This window comes from Cavia porcellus, unplaced genomic scaffold (assembly GCF_034190915.1).
Source record: "Cavia porcellus strain 051 isolate PalLab524CR breed Dunkin Hartley unplaced genomic scaffold, mCavPor4.1 scaffold_7, whole genome shotgun sequence".
Lineage (NCBI taxonomy): Eukaryota > Metazoa > Chordata > Mammalia > Rodentia > Caviidae > Cavia > Cavia porcellus.
The window spans coordinates 66,136,298-66,152,220 of NW_026947490.1; the positions used below are offsets into that span (position 1 = coordinate 66,136,298).

General features: G+C 46.7%; 1 protein-coding gene across 27 annotated transcripts in view; it reads right to left on the bottom strand.

Moving 5' to 3' along the window:
• The window catches only part of Svil (supervillin), a 206,256-nt gene that overhangs the window by 21,344 nt on the left and 168,989 nt on the right, over window positions 1-15,923 (bottom strand). For all 27 annotated transcript variants that reach the window (XM_063253760.1, XM_063253754.1, XM_063253757.1 and 24 more), the window contains 10 exons: window positions 14,326-14,473; window positions 11,490-11,579; window positions 11,316-11,402; window positions 10,223-10,391; window positions 6,783-6,955; window positions 6,422-6,577; window positions 5,153-5,289; window positions 4,234-4,381; window positions 3,965-4,110; window positions 2,155-2,330 (listed from right to left, as the gene is read on the bottom strand). In XM_063253760.1, coding sequence (XP_063109830.1) covers window positions 2,155-2,330; window positions 3,965-4,110; window positions 4,234-4,381; window positions 5,153-5,289; window positions 6,422-6,577; window positions 6,783-6,955; window positions 10,223-10,391; window positions 11,316-11,402; window positions 11,490-11,579; window positions 14,326-14,473 — 1,430 coding nt within the window. The remainder of the gene's footprint in view (window positions 1-2,154; window positions 2,331-3,964; window positions 4,111-4,233; window positions 4,382-5,152; window positions 5,290-6,421; window positions 6,578-6,782; window positions 6,956-10,222; window positions 10,392-11,315; window positions 11,403-11,489; window positions 11,580-14,325; window positions 14,474-15,923) is intronic.

Below are 15,923 nucleotides of genomic sequence, written 5' to 3' on the forward strand. Positions count from 1 at the left end.
GGTTCAATTCTTAGTACTGCCTCCCCAGACAAAACGAAACAAAACAAAACAAAAACAATGACAATACACATCTGTTGAAAAAAATCAAGATACTGTATGAGTGGTATACAGAATGAATGAATTTTACCAGACAAGTGACATTCTGTTGTTTTAACCAGAAGCCTCGCAAGGCTTTGTGTCGGCGTAGGTGTGGATGTGAGCCATGTCAGGCCTGAGCTTCTCTTGCATTCCAGCAAGTCCTTGTTTCGTCCCTGTCTTGAGCTGGAACGCATGTTTATCCTACTTGCTTACTGTGCCTACCATAGTGACCTGTGAGTGTCACCAGGGGCCACTGATCAATTGACAGAGAGAAGGGAGCTCGCCCCACATCTCTGTGCCTTTCTGTCCTGTCCTGTCCAGTACATCCAGAGTCTCTTCTTACACAGTGGCCGTCCTACGCTTTCATCTGGCAGAAAGAGCACTTTCGCACGTCTGTTTCAGGCCGGGAAGGCTCCACACTATAAGAATCTAATGCAGTCCCAGGATTCTGGGCCTGGACAGACTCAAAAATGGATCACTTAAGAAACAGCTGAGCTGAGAAGATGATTGCTGTAGAGGGCAGAGCTCTGAGAGTGACAGGCAAGTGCTCCCCTCCACATCGGCCCTCGAGCTGGGAACAGGGACCAGGGGGCCCTGTCCAGCCACCCAAGCTGTGCTTCTCATGGCCCCACTGTGCCCACACTTGTCGCTTGTTTGTTCAAGATCAGTTTCCAACATCACATCAAAGAAGCTGCCTGTTTCTAAGCGAACAGAGCAGAAAAAGCACAGAATGAAAACACTTCTACCCTGTGCTCTTCAGAGAGAAGGAGCTAAATGTCAGCGACTGTGGAAAATCCACCTGCCCTGTGAGGCTGACAGGGAGACATGGGAGCCGTCCGTGTAAGTGTTGGTGTTCTGCACTGACACCGTGGCCTGGATGGCACCATTACATCTGGCAGCTGCTGACTCCTTTGTCAGGAAGCACCGGGTGCGTACTCTTGGCTGCCCCTAAAATTCCTTGGGGAACTTGTATGACACTGACCCTGAGCGCCACTCAAGACTGCCACCCATCTTGAGGGCTGGGTCTGGCCTGTGTATTTTATTTTTTAAGTTCCCCGAGGGAGGCTGTTGTAGAAATGCTGGAGACCAGTGAGTCAGGTGGCCGCTCACCTGATCCAATCTGTGGTCATGTTGCTGCCACATATAAACTGGCCATCATATTGCTCCTGCCCTTCAGTGCTGTTTAACTATAGTGAACCGAAAATCTTAGTTTTCCTTCCGGTCCCTAAAACCCTGGGTGTTATAGTTCTAATGCTCAATAGGCATTTGCTAAAAAGGGTTTAAAATTTTTCACCGCATTGCCATGATTTTCAATTTTAATCAAGGAAATAAACTGATAATAAATCAGTGATTCAATTTTAAAGCAAGTTGAAATTCGAACACAATTCTATGCTGTTTGGTGGTATAACTATTCTAATTTATCATACGGTACAAATAGAAATCATATTTGGGAGGAGGGTCTAGGGTAAAAGAGCAATAATTCTTTGCAGGTAATAATTCTTTTTTTCCATGATTATATTTCTTACAGTCTGTACATATTCTACTGATTTGCCAATGTAACTTTTAAAAGCCCAGTCTGCTGCAGAGAATATTGAAACTGTAGTCATTTCAAAACCATTTCCTCCTCCTTCATTCTACTTCAAGAAGCATAAACAGCACCCTGTACCAAATAAATCCTGGGACTCCACAAGGTGGAGGTATGAAATTAGAATTAAACATGCCACTTTTGCACCTTCAGTTCAGTGGCAGAATTCCAGATCCTAGGGAGCTTTGCAAGGTGTAATTTGTTTTAACAGTCGCTGCTTGTCTGCCACAGCTGCAGCACCTGGAATGCTGGAGGAGGAATCTACCAGGTGCTTCCAAAAATTCAGTATGACATGAACAGCTTCCTGAAGACTGCAACACATATGCTTTTCAGATCTGACTGGGAGAAGTTAAAGAAATACTCATTTTGTGAGTATTCACGGCCATGCTGTGGAATCTTTACATAAAGCACAGTAAGTAGCTGACAGTATGAAGAAGCCTGCCCGGGGGTCCTGCCCTCTGTGCCACAGGATGCCCAGGCTGCGGAAGTACCTGGGAATGAGCGGGTTACACTCTCCAGGATCCAGTGGATTGATGTCACAGTTCTCATAGTCAAAGGTTCCATTCCATAAGTGCTTTGCCAGCTGAAATGCTATCTTTCTTTGGGCTAATGTGACTTCTTTCCCATGCCACACGTAAACTTCACTACCAAAATCAAACACCAGGACCTGGAGAAATGGCACGAAAGTGTTTGTTAGCTTCAAGGACCCGCTCTGGTTTGATGGGTCTGCCTGGTCAGTAAGGCAGGTGGGTGGTGATACGGAGTCTGAGGGGGCAGTCAATACAGACAGAAAGTCACAAGGTCCAAGCTGTGCTGTGGCCTTGTGGGGTGACTTGCTTCTTGCTGTCCTAATGCTCAAGTAAATAACTCCTCCTCTGAACCTGTAACCACTTAGTAGGGTTTAAATCTAAAGGGTTCCTGTTTGGGGTCTGGTTGGCAGCTTTTGCAAAGTGATCAGATTACAAGGATCCTAATTTAATCAATGCACTGATCCACTGCTGGAGTCCAACACTGGGAGGCAACGGAAACTTAGGTGGTAAGGCCCAGCTGAAGGGATGGGTCATAGGCTGAGTGACCTTGTGAATTTTCACTTGTCCACAACCCCTCTTCCAAAGTCATGGAGCCAGGGACCATGGACTGAACCCCTGAAACCATATGCCAAATGAACCTTTCCTCCATTAAGTTGTTTTTTCTCAGGTATTTTGTCATAGTGACAGAAAGCTGGCTAATACACCACCTAACTTTTGACATATACAAGAGTTTCATAAGTGTTTGTTTCTTCCCTCCCTCTCCCCCTTGTTTCTCCTTTCATATTAGTTCATTCATTCATTTAACACAATATAGGTCATTTCGTACATGCCAGGTGCTGATATATGCCAGTAATCATTTTCCTCCTGTGCACAATTCCAAAAGCCTTAAGGGCAAAGATCATATCAAACTTACACTTTTGCTAGGGGTTTGCTGAATGAATATACGAACACCATGCTATGCCTTATTTTCATGCCTGTGATTTGTTCTACTCTTTCTTCTCCATTTATTTTAGCAATCCAAATTCAACTTAACTTCTAAGCTAGCCACAAATCTACTTTCTTTTTTCCCATTGAAATGCCTCCATATCACAGTGGAGTAGAAAAAAATCACATTACTTAGAAAATCCATATTATACATAGATGTATGCATCACTGCTGAATGTTAAGAACCAAAAAATTTTGCTTACAAAATTTAAGAGATAGGATTAAGTAACATATGTTTTGCCTAAAATAGAAATGTCTTCAGTGACTTCTCCCACCTCTGAATAACGTTTGATTTCTGTATTAGTGTTTCAGATGGCAGCAGTGGTTGTAAAGAGCTCCAGGGTCTGACTGGTGGTACTAAGGCTGGCTCTCCTTCCTTGGACACTTCCTCTCTGTTTGCCTGAACACCCCAAGGCACAGTGCTCTACGTGCACTGTCCTTAGGCACTGTGATGGTTAATTTTGACTGTCAACATGATCGGCTTGAGATTGCCTGGGAGGTTCTGGTATGTCTGGGTGGGTCAGGGTGGTGTGAGCTGGGGACCATATCTGGTCTCTGGTCCCCTTTTTACTGGCTTTTCTTGGCTCATTCAGCCTCTTGGCTCTCGTAAAGTGAGCAGCTTCCCTCTCCCAGGCCCTTCTGCTGGGACTTCTGCTTCCGAGCCAGTCAGACGTGGACTGAACCCCTGAAACCGTGAGCCCAAATAAACCCTTCCTCTGGGAAGCCGAGTATGTCAGGTGTGTGGGTCTGATACCACAAACGCTGGTGGCCAGTGCAAGCCTCATACCTCTCTTGGTTGCAGAAGGGAGCACTTGGGAATTTTGCCCCAGTAGTCGTCATCAGGGACAAGCTTGTCATCTGTCAGACGGTAAATGCAGTTTGTCTCTATGATGGCTGCCTCATACAGCTCATCTTCCTTTGGGTCACCAGCAGCTTTGGGGACAAGAACAATAGGAAAGCATCACACTGGACATCAGAAAGTAGCTGGTTTAGAAGAATGAACCAAGGGAAAAGCAAGGAAGTTCATTTCTCAGTCTCTTAAGCACAGTAACTTACCCTGGTAACTGGTTTGGCCACCCAGGAGCTTCCAGAAGTCTTTGGCTGCATGCGTGTGTGTATTAATTCCTTCTTCAATGGTTTGTATGTAGGTAGCTCTACAACCAAGTTCCCTTTTTGTCTGAATTAGAGTTGCAAGTTCTGAAGCCTAAAAGCGGTGGGGGAGAATGAATCACCTGGTTAGAAAAGCTCACGCCCAGATAGAGTAGCATATGTCACAACCAGAAGAGAAACTGTCTGCCCCTGTAGGGGCAGGAGGATGCTGGCTGAGCATGTTCAATAAAGCCAAGAAAGTGTAACTGAAGGACTAAGGGTGGCAATGCCATTTGTTTATTTACAGTACTGGGACTGAACCCAGGTCTCGAGTATGTTAGGAAGCATGCTACCACTGAGTTATATCCTCAGTTCTTCTTAGTTTTCAGTTTAGTCTTTCTTGCTAAATTTCCTAGACTGCCCTCAAACTTGTGATCCTCCTGTCTCAGCCTGTCCGTAAACTGGGGTTATGGGTGTGTGCAATGGTACCCATCTAGAAATTTTGGAGGAACAGTTCTCAATCTTCAGTATGAAGCACATAACATGTAAAGCTTTTGCCCCATTCTTTGGGCTTCACCTCATGAGATTCCTTCCCCAAAGGAGTGCACCTCAGATAAAGAGCTACGAAGCGGAGCCCGTCCCCTTTAATACCAGCACATTAGAACTAGAGGTATAGGTCAGAATCCTGCTAAAACGTCCTCCTTTAGCACCTTATGACGGCTTCTTCGAGTGACACTCAGGGAAAGACTGCTCCCTGTCCCTCTTCACGCGAAGGAAGCCACAGCTATCTGGAAAGCTTTGCAAGGATCTACAGCTGGTAGAACCTTGCTGGTAGCTTGTGCATAAGGGAGGCGTCAGCAGAAGCATCTTGGGTCCAGATACGCACCTTTGCCTTTTCAATGACATTTGCAAACTCTCCCACCCACAGGAAGCAGTTCTGGGGAGACAGCAGGAGGAAGCAGTCCCCACTGTTGAGGGAGGAGGCACGGGGCTCCACCAGCCTTGTCTGCACATGTCTTCTCCCTGAAGGCGAGGCCTGAGGTCAGCATTTTCCCAGACAGGAATGTCCCTGCTATGGACTTTCCTTCTTCTAAAGACTGGCTATGGTATCAGTTTCCATGACATAGGGCAGCACGGGAGAGTGAGGGAGGGCTGCCCAGCAGCATTAGCCATCCCTTTTCTGGGCAGTGCCAGTCCTGATGCCACCGCTTGCACAGGACTGTGCCATGCCTGTGTCTCTGGATAACATGGGTACCAGTGCAGCGAGCTCCTCCCTCCCAGGAACCTGCCATGCATGCCCCTCCCACTCTGCCTCCCACACTTGGCATCTCTGGCCATGCTGCAGGGAAAGGCAAGCCTTCTACAGGACCCCATCTCCTTCTCAAGATTTCCCCCACACCTCGTAGGGCATCTAAATAGCAGTCAGCTCAGGGGAAGTACTGCTTGGTGCCTCCCTCACCCCTTCTATTAAATGGTTTGCTAGTTTGCAGCTTTTCATAGTACACATGTAGTGTCATCTTTTTGTTAGGCTATGGGAACCACTCACTAGTTTCCAGTCTTCAATACACTAGAAAGCACAGTGGTTTTGCCCAGGGGGAGGGTATTTCTTCCACCCATGTCTCTGCAGAGTGGTCACTAGGTCACTCCTGGTGGTCACTCTTCTCCACCTGACACCCTTGCTTGTCCCCCAAGTCTCCCCTGCTAGGGGGAGAAAGGCACTGTAGACCCTGCTTCTTTGGTTCCTGTTTCCCCTAACTCCTTCCCTAGGAATGTGCCCTCCTCCCCTGGCACCCTGGACTTGCTGGTCTCAGCAGAGAGAGCCAAGGCCCATCCTGATCGCACAGGGCATCCGGTAGCTACATGCTGCACTAGGGATATAGACCATGCAGCCAGGGAGTCAGGGTACAGGAGCAGAGACTGAGACACTGGATGGAGGGACACCAGGTTTGCCTCCAGCCCTGTCTCTCAGCAGCTGCTGTGACCACACTAGCAACTTCTCAACGCCTCAGTGGGTGGGATGCTTCCTGCTTCACGGGATTCTGTGAAGCTTAGGTGTGAGGATTGGCAGGGCGGCACTAAGAGGAGCACTCAGGACTCCTAGGACCTGACCAGAAGCACTGGTCATATGCAGCTCTCCCGTGTCACCAGGAAATACCTTTAACCTGTAACAACATCAGCTTCTTGTAGGGCACTGAGCTGTTGTTGGAGTTCTGCTCGGTCAGGCTGATGCTCCTCAGGCTGACGTTGCTGAAGTTTTCCTTACTGGCCAAGCCTGCCAGAGTGACCTCTGAGAAGTTGGAGTTGGAGGACACTGGGCGGGTCAAGGAAGGAAAGCCAAGTGGGGCAAGCAAATGGTTAGTGCAAAGACAGCGCTTACAGTCAGATGATTTCCAACTGCTCTGTCTTTTAAGGGTAGGCTGAGAGCCCCTCCCACTCCCTTATCTCCATCCCAGCCACCTCCAATTCCCAGCCTAGCTCCTTCCCCTCTGTCAGTGTTGGGGGCTCCTGGTACCCACACTTTTCCACTTTCATTCGCTTGGACTCCATGAAGGCGACATTCAGCCTCTGCTCTGTGTACTCCTGGAGGAGGTCCTCTCTCGCAGCCAGCATCTTCAACGGGTTTTTGGAAGACTGCACCCGGCGCTTGGGCCTAACGGCACGCTTGTGCTCTGCCACGGAGGATGTCAATCTGCCGGGAAAGCAAAGCCAGTCTCGGTGTGGCTGGCAGCAGGAGCAGCCGGGTCTGATGAATGAGTGGGTTTGGGACACAGGGAAATGGACCCCAACACTGTATTTCCTGATTTCATTGTAAGTCACCCCAGCGCCTTCACACTGAGCCTAGCTTTAGGTTTTCATTTTCTCACTAAGTGACTCAGGCGCCCAGGCTGGGCTTGAGCTTGTGGCTCTCCTTGCTGCAGCTGCAGTCATTATCAGGCTTCCAGCTCCTCACACCTTCTCACACCACCTCTCCCCTGAGGTGGACTCACAGGATCTTGGTGAGGAAGCATCAGGCACTGAGTAGAGGGTCCCCCACAGATCCCAGGAGCCTCCTTGCACTCAGCCACTGGTGCTTATGGGGACAGCTTATTCCACTGCCACAATGCCCCTAAGGTTAGTGGGCTGCATCTGTCCCTCTCATTCCTATCCCCGTGGCACTTGGAGTGTAATTCTCTCTCTGGAATAGTGCAGCTATGGCCCTGGAGAATTCACAAACCATCACCCAAGCCTCCTTGCCAGATTAATGGTTCTCTTGACAAAATAGCTTTTCAGTTCTCTCACGTGCCCCCAAGGGGGTTCCACTCATCCTATGAACCCTCTGAGAAATAAAAACCCACAACTTTGAATAGTACATTGAAATAAAACAGCCCTGCCAAGCCATCTGCAACCCTGGAATCTCCCCATGTCTGTGGGCAGAAGAGAAGTGCGGTGGGGGTGGCAGACCTAGCCACACGACCTCTCCAAGGACTGCTGCCACCACTCTCAGCTTCCAAGTGTGCAGGGCTCTGTGTCTTTACATGTAACACCACGGCGTGTGTGTACTAGTGAAAATACATACATACACACACAAGAGGTAACTAAACTGTATGGCCCATGTTTAATGTATTACAGGAAAGGACACATTGCCATGAACCTCCCTCAAAATCCCCCTCACTATGAACATGCTTATCCCTTTGTTGTTGTCACTTAGGAAGCACTCACTCATGAGTGTCTTTACGAGGTGTGATCAAAAACCCGATGAATGCTATCACTGCACAGACAGCAGGCTGGTCAAAATACCATGGTGTGGACTTATTGACCTTTTTTATGGAACCTGGCACCGTTCGACTGCTGGTTCTCTCTAAAGTCAAAACGACCATAAAATGTAAACACTTTGAATTGATTCAGGGTGTGAAGGTAGCCACAGCAGTGTGACTAAAGACACTCATGGAAGAGAATTTACAGAACTGCTTGAAGAGGTGCAAGAATGCCACACATAGGGAGGATGCCATAGCTTGTGTCCAGATGTCCCCCCAAAGCCCATGAGGTGGGCTTTTCTGAGGTGGCTGGATCTGGGGTGTGATGCTGGGATCAAGGACGTGATGCCGGGATTGATTCACGACTCCATGCTGGGATTAAGGGTGTGAGTGCACCTGTCCTAAGGGTAGGTAGCCTGGGTAAGATCTCACGGACAGAAAGAGGATAACTGCTTATTGCTTCTGCTGTTGCTACTACTGTTTGTCTTCTGCTGCCTCCTACCCATTCTGCCCTTCGTCTCTACCAAGCCACTCTGCCTTGGGCCAGCTGATTATGGACCAGAACCTCCACAAACTGTGAGCTAAATAAACCTTTCTTTCTTGAACTCTGGGTGTTGGGTAGTTGTCTCAGCAATGAGAAAAAAGTAACTAAGACAGGGGAATATTTTAAGAGACATTAATAGCAATGTATCTTTTATTGTAATAAATTATTTTTAATTTAAAGATTCAGTTTATGTTTTGATTACACCTTGCATGTTTAAATTATGCATATATTTATGCATATGTGTAAATTAAATTATGAAAAGTAACAGGTAGGGAGAAGGGTGAGAAATGGTTAGATCATGTATGTTAAGTATGCTACATATAAGTATGCAACATACCCCAAGTATGTTAAGGTTAAAATGGCAAATCTTTTTTTTTTTTTTTTCATTTTGAGACAGGGTATTACTATGCAGTTCAGGCTGGCCTTGAGCTCACTTTGAAGTCCAAGCTGGTCTTGAATTTGCAACAATCCTCCTGCCTTGGCCTCCTAAGTGTTGGGATTACAGGAATGTACCACCACGCTTGGCTATAAATCATTCATTTTTTAAAGGTCAGAAATGGAAACATGTTGACTGAAACAAATTGGACAAACAGAAGTATGCAAAAAGTGTATCAGGAGCAGCTTTTAGAAAAATTCTGGAAGAGATGGTGCCCCTGATAATTCTGTATGGGAAGGGTCATGTGCTGGTTGTGTGGGTGTAGCCTGCCTAGCAAGTAGACCCTTGCTTCTGGTGATAGCATCTGAGTTTCTCTCTGAAGAAATTGGGTGGAGAGAGAGAGAGAGAGAGAGAGAGACCGACCTCCGGGGAGGACCTAGACCCTAGCTCTGGCCAGTTTCATCTTCTACCCCAGTCTGGAATCAGTGTCTTTGGGAGGGACTCAGAACTCAAGTGAGCAATGAAGAACACACTTGGAATTCCTGCTGGAGCTACTATGAAGAGAAGCTGCCAGTGTAGGTGGACTGTAAAAGCAGAGCAGGGGTGGCCACTGTCCACCCTATGGGCTGCCCCTAGCCCCTGCCAAGAATGAAGGCAGCCCATGCAACAACAGCCACAGAGAGACCACATTCCAATGAACTCCTGGAATCTGAGGTCACACCTGTACTGTTCTGCTCATGAACCTATAAATCCTTCTACATCTTTCTTTTGCTGAAGTCAGTGTGACTTAGGTATTTTTCTAGTATTTGACAACTGACAGCACCCTAGTATCATAATGACATTGCTTAGGTGGCTTTGTGACATTCTCATGTAAAGACAACTCTTCACCAACACTTAACCTGCAGATCTATCGATTTTATACATTATCATAGGCTAAGTTACACTTTCTTGATTTCCTAGTTACTTGTATTAGTTTGAGCTCATATCATCTGAATGGTTTTCGGTTATAAGAAGTTCACACGCCAAATGGAACAGGTGTAGGAATCTCTGCTAAGTGGTGTTAATCTTACAAAGTGCACAGTAATACTTGAGTTACGTGAAAAATTCAGTGACACTATTTTTACTGACCAGGGCAGACATCTGCAGCACACACGGTTTGCTGTGTGCACATCTGGTCTGGAGTAGCCGTGCTTTCTGGGCCCCACAGCACCATGCAGCTGGGGTTCTCTGCCACAGGGCTGGGAGACAGCAGCGAAGGAAGCCTGTGTTAGTGGAGGGAAGATGGTCACTGGAATAACTCACTTGGGTGTGTAAGGATCAAAAATCTCATCGAAGTCCTCATCCAGCTCCACGGGACTTCTTGGTATGTTATAATCCATGCTGCGGTAAAATTTGGCAAAGGTCTCATCATCATCCAGCTTCATCACCTCCTTAACAGATTTCCCAGTGACAGTCAGTACTGTTTCTCCAACTATCAATAAACAAGCAAATAAACAATGTAAGAGTTCTATAAAAAAAAATCCCCATGACAAACTTTGCAATATTAAAAATCACTCCTCCTCTAGTTCCAGGAGTGCAGAAAACATGACAGCAGTGTATAGGGTCAAGAAGCTGCTTGCTGGCCCTTCCCTGACTTCTGTGAACAAACCACACCCAGCGCACTGCTAGGAGGGGGCGAGGCTGACCTCAATGCCCACAGTTCCACTGAGCCTTGGGGCGCCTGACCTTTTTCTACTGCAGGAGAGCTAACCTCTGTCCATATGGGGGGGTCAGCAAAGTTTTGCTGGAGACCGAGCAATAATTAATTTAGGCTTTGCACCAGAAGCCAGATGGTCAGTGCCGCACCACTCAGTTCTGTCTTCTAATGTAAAAGTGAGGCTTGACAGTGGGCACAGCTATGTTCCAATAAAACTTTATTTACAAAAACAGAAGCACAGGATTTAGCTGTGTGTACTGCTTGCTAAGCATGGCCTTGATCACTGCTGCTTGTATGTTTGATAAACTCCTCATGGTTAGAAACTCTTGCCTACCAGGTCAGTTACTCTGGCTCATCTTTATATTGTTGGTTTACAATGGTTGCTTTCTATTATTTTCAACCTTTAACTTTTAACCTGTCACTGTCAATAACAGGGATTCCCAGTATCTGGTATTTGGTAAGTTTCATGCACTGAGCATTTTTAGCCAAGACATAAAAGGCTGTTGCTACATATAACTCTTTGGTGGACTCTATTGACGTTTGTAATGAAAGATTTATCTCAATATTTATATTAAACAATGAAGTTTGAGTCAAGCCTGATTATTTAGTATTCAGGTTTCCTTAGCTACTTGTTGAAGATTCAATCCCAATGTGCTGTAAGAACAGAAGCCGTAGCTTTCCGCGGCTTCAGGTATGTACCTTTGTTATTCAGCCTTCTTAGAAAGGTCTCTAGCCTGTCCAGCTTCAGGTCTGATTCCAACTGCATATCTGGTCTTGCTTCAATATCTAAGCAAGCAGAAACCATTAGTGAGAGAGTGTCCCTGATTGATCCAACTGGAAACTGAGGGAACAATGGACACCTTGGTGACTTACCTTCCAATGGTTTGGAAACTGGTGTAGTGCCCCTCGGTTTGCTGCCCAGAGGGGACGCTACTGGAGTTATGGCTGTGGGTGACGCCAAACCTGCAGAATGGATTATGGATCAAAGAGAGTATCTTAAAATTACTTCTGGATATTCCTAGGACCCAGGCCATCCCACGAGTCGCAGTGTGGACTACAGCTTATAAGAACTTCTGCCCATACCTGCGTGTCCCTATACATGCATGGGTGTTTGTCAGGTACCATGACCGTACACAGGATTTTATTGTTCCTAATGACTAAGTGGGCTGGCAAACTGATATTCCAAAAATGAGCGATAAAGAATGACAAAACATATTGGTGTTGTGTACATGGAGTCAAAGAGTGTGCAAGACAATCAGAGTACACCCAAACAGAGGGGTTACTAGTTCTGAAGGTGGGATGGGCCGCTGATGAGAGGACACATTTGTACCATCCCTCACGGATGGCACTCAGAATAATCTGGGTCACACCGTCCACCACACAGCACTGGAGGTGAGGACCAGCTGGCCTGTGACAATACACAAGACAATGCCCCAAGGAGTGTTGGCTTTTCAGAAACACACAAGAGGGTACACTGAAGTGAGTTATGATTCTTTGAGAGTCACAGTCACCTCATTGTGACTGCTCACTAGTGTGTTTTCCCAGATAGACACAGGGAATCAGGGTAGGGAATCTTTAGCAGGGCGTAGGGGAACAGACATGTGAAAGGGACAGAATCGAATTTCACAACAGAGACAGATCCAGATGGAACAAGAAAACTTAATGAAGATAAAGATAAGTATTTTTTCTTAACCTAGATTGGAAAGGAAAGCAATTAGTGTGTTCATGAAAATGATGCTCATGCTCTCCTTTGTAATAAAGGCGAAGTCCTGAGATGATGGTGCCCCTAAGATTTACGTATCCCCTGAAGACCACCCAGAGATTTTGTAAGAACACCCAGAGATTTGTTTCAATTACCAGATCTTCAAAAGTTTTTAGTGAGAACGCAAGCTTTCCTGAAAGATTATATAAGGTACAGTTTTTTAAAATTAGAATAAAATACATGAAGACTGGGGATGTAGCTCCATGGTACAATGCTTGGTTAGCAGGTAGAAGGTACTGGGCTTGATCTCCAGTATGCCAAAAAACAAAAAGTACAAAGAAAAATATTTCCCATGCAAGCCATACAGCAGATATCAAGTAAATATCTCTGATTTACTCAAGAAAACAAACATATTCACTGAGACATAAGGGCTATTTGTTATCCAAGCCCACAACAGGTTAAGTAGGTTTCCTCTGACACCAGTACAGACCAGACACAGGGAACACTTAGGAGCTCACTTAAAAATAAGTTACAATTTTTAAGCTGGGAGAGGACAGAAGAACCAGTGCAAAAAAGTCATCAGGATACGAGAAAGCAGAAATTGGTTCAAGTTCTCAGCTCGCTGTATTTATCAATCTGTAGCCTCCAGTCTGCTTCGCTAATGAGGGGCGGGGTTGTATGCTAGAGTCACTTAACCACGGTGATACAGCTTTGTGATTTCATGAGGAAAAAGGTAAAAAACAGCCTCATTTCATGGGAGTAAATCATCTTCTGCGTCCTCTGACAATTTCAAGATTAAGTAAGAGCAGGTTCTTCCACCAAGATTCCAGTTAACTATAACTCAGGATTTCTCTCTCCCTCTCTTCCTTTTGTCTGTCAAGATTATTATTTGCCTACAATTAGTTAGGTTCTATTCATCAGCTAGGATCCCTAACAGTTTGAGTAGAAGGAAAGCTAAAACTAAGGTTGACGGCCACATGTTAAGATTAAGTCAGTGTGCACACATTGGTCACTGACTTAGGAAACTTGCTTTCGAATAATAGCTTGGAAAATGAGGCTCCACGCACACGGTGACAAAGGGATGCCCATATTTATCCACATTTATAAGACACAAAAGAAAAATCCCAAACAATCCTATGGAGTGCAAAGCTCTCTGGTGACTGCCACCCACATGACATGTCAATGTCAGGAAGTCTCTGGACACAGCTGCTCTTCGGGGCAGCTCTAGGGACTCCATTACCCAGCAATGAGCTGCTGCAGAAAAGCCCCCTCTGTGCAAGGGCAGAGTCCTGCAGAGGCTATTAAAACAAACCTGGGAACTGAGCTTTGTGGGCCAGAGCAGTCTGCTTTGGTAGGAAAAGACCTCCGAATTAACTTACAAGGAGGGGAGATAAACTCCTTTACTGCTAACTGCTTTCTCGGATAACCAGATTACTGGTCATAAGAAAATGGAAATGATTTAAAAATAATTATGAGAAAGGTCTGAGATTTATTAGCAGATCTGCAATTGCTTTTAAAACTTACAATTGCACTCAATTTCCCTGTGGATAAGTTTTGGCATAGTGACACCTTGAAGGCTGGGATGTGGCTCAGTGGTAGAGTGCATGCCTCACGTGTGTCAGGCTCTGGTTGTGTCTGCAGCCCCATTTAAAAAAACAAAAAACAAAATCACGCTTCTTCCACTGAAGGTGACACAAACTGACTGAAGTAAAGGCATTCAGTAGGGGTCATGAAAATATTCATGTGACATCATGACTATGACCAGGGAGGGGGAAGTAAAACCGATCAAGAGACCACATGTAGAAGCACCGACCCCCACCGTGGATACAGTCACTGTGCCTTGGAGACACACACCTGTAAGAAAAGGTTTTAAAACGTTTCCAAAGATCATAGCTTATTTCCCAGAATGATCACGGTCCATTCACGGATACTGTGGTCACATTGCATATGCTGTGTACACACACACGTGTGTACGTGGGGCGTGCACACACATACACTGGCTCTCACCTTTCTTCACCATCCTGCCAGCCACAGTGAACTGGGTGGAGTCATTGGCAGCGCCTCTGCCCTTCGTCTTCCAGGCCTCTTCTCTCACCGTAATGAGCTGCTTCCGCTCCTCAATCGTCATCTGGCTCTCTCGAGTTTCTGTGACCCGCTGTTTGTAAAATGCATAAAAGAGAAAATCAGGGGGAGAGAGAGAGAGACAGAAAGAGAGAAAGAGAGAAGTGATAGAGGTGTGAACTTTTGCCTATGGCATTTCCTGGATGAAAAAGCAGGCATGAAATTAATGAATAAGTAAATGTTGTTCTATTTCACTTCTCTAGGTAAACTGAGGCTAACAAGGAGACTTCACAAACAGCATAGTCAACCTAGGTGCCTTTCTCTGAGTAAGCTCAGGAGGAGCAGGCAGTGACATGGGATGGGGGGAAGGCTGATTAGGAAGAATATGTTCCGAAGGCGCCAGGTCTGAAGAGGAATCTCCCCTCCTGAGGGATGCCACTGGGCAGTTAGGCACCCAGGTCACCCATGGAAGTGACTAGAAGCTACCCCATGTCTAACACAGAGGATGCACTGGGTACAGACACAACACATCTACAAATCTTTTCTACTTAAAAATGCTTCCTAAAGTTCCTGCATGGGCCTGGAGAAAGCTCCCTGTCAGCTGCTAAGCTGGGGTGATGCTTTTTGGATCCGTGGTTGGAGATGAGTGGAGTTGAGGGGAGGGGTCTGGAGGGCCACCAAGGAGGGACAGACAGGGCATGAGTAGGAGGCGGAAGGCAGAGGCCCAGACTCAGGGCCCGCAGGACAAGCTGGGAGGAGAAGAGAGGGGAGAAGAAGGGTGTGGGTGATGGGAGCAGGCAACGTGGGGGTGAGAAGTCCCCAGATGGTATCAGAATAGGGTGCTTCATCCTCCCTTTTCATGCTGTCCCTCCCTGCACGAACACCTCCCTGCACTTAGCAGGGCACAGGACAGGCAGGGTAAGTAGGGGGAAGTGGGGAGCCCTGTGCAGCCAATGGCTCAGAAGGGAAGCAGGAGTGTCCTCTCGAGAACCCGGAGAGCTTCCCTGGTCAGCCACCTGCAGTCACTCCTAGGACAGGAAGCTGGCGACAGCCTCCTGGCTTTGTCCTATTCCTGCCACTTAGTGTCTTCTTAGACGGAGGGATGCCTTTTGTGCTGTAGGACTCAACGTCAAACTACACCTGGGCTCTCCTTAACCTTAATTGGCTCCTCTGCCAATCTCCCCAGCCAAGTAGAACAAAGGAGCCCTGCAGCTTTCTCCTGGCAGTAGAGGACCAGGAGTGCACCCACGACTTTCCATCCCACTGTGCAAATGACCAGCTGTCCCTTAATGGGCCAGCATTAACATCTGGACTCCTAAGGACAGGAAGAGACAGGAGACTGCCACAGGTCATTTTCTTGCTGCCCTGGGATGGTGGAGCCTAAAAAAAGACAGGGGTTCCTGGTCTCCTTTCTAGTAACATCGAACCAGTGTGGCACTTGCACAAGTTGGTTTCAGACATGAACATGGGGTTCCCATCATCTAATTTATGAATCTTCCTTATACAGTGTTCTTTCCCAGGCCATCCTAGCCAGAAGTGTTTGT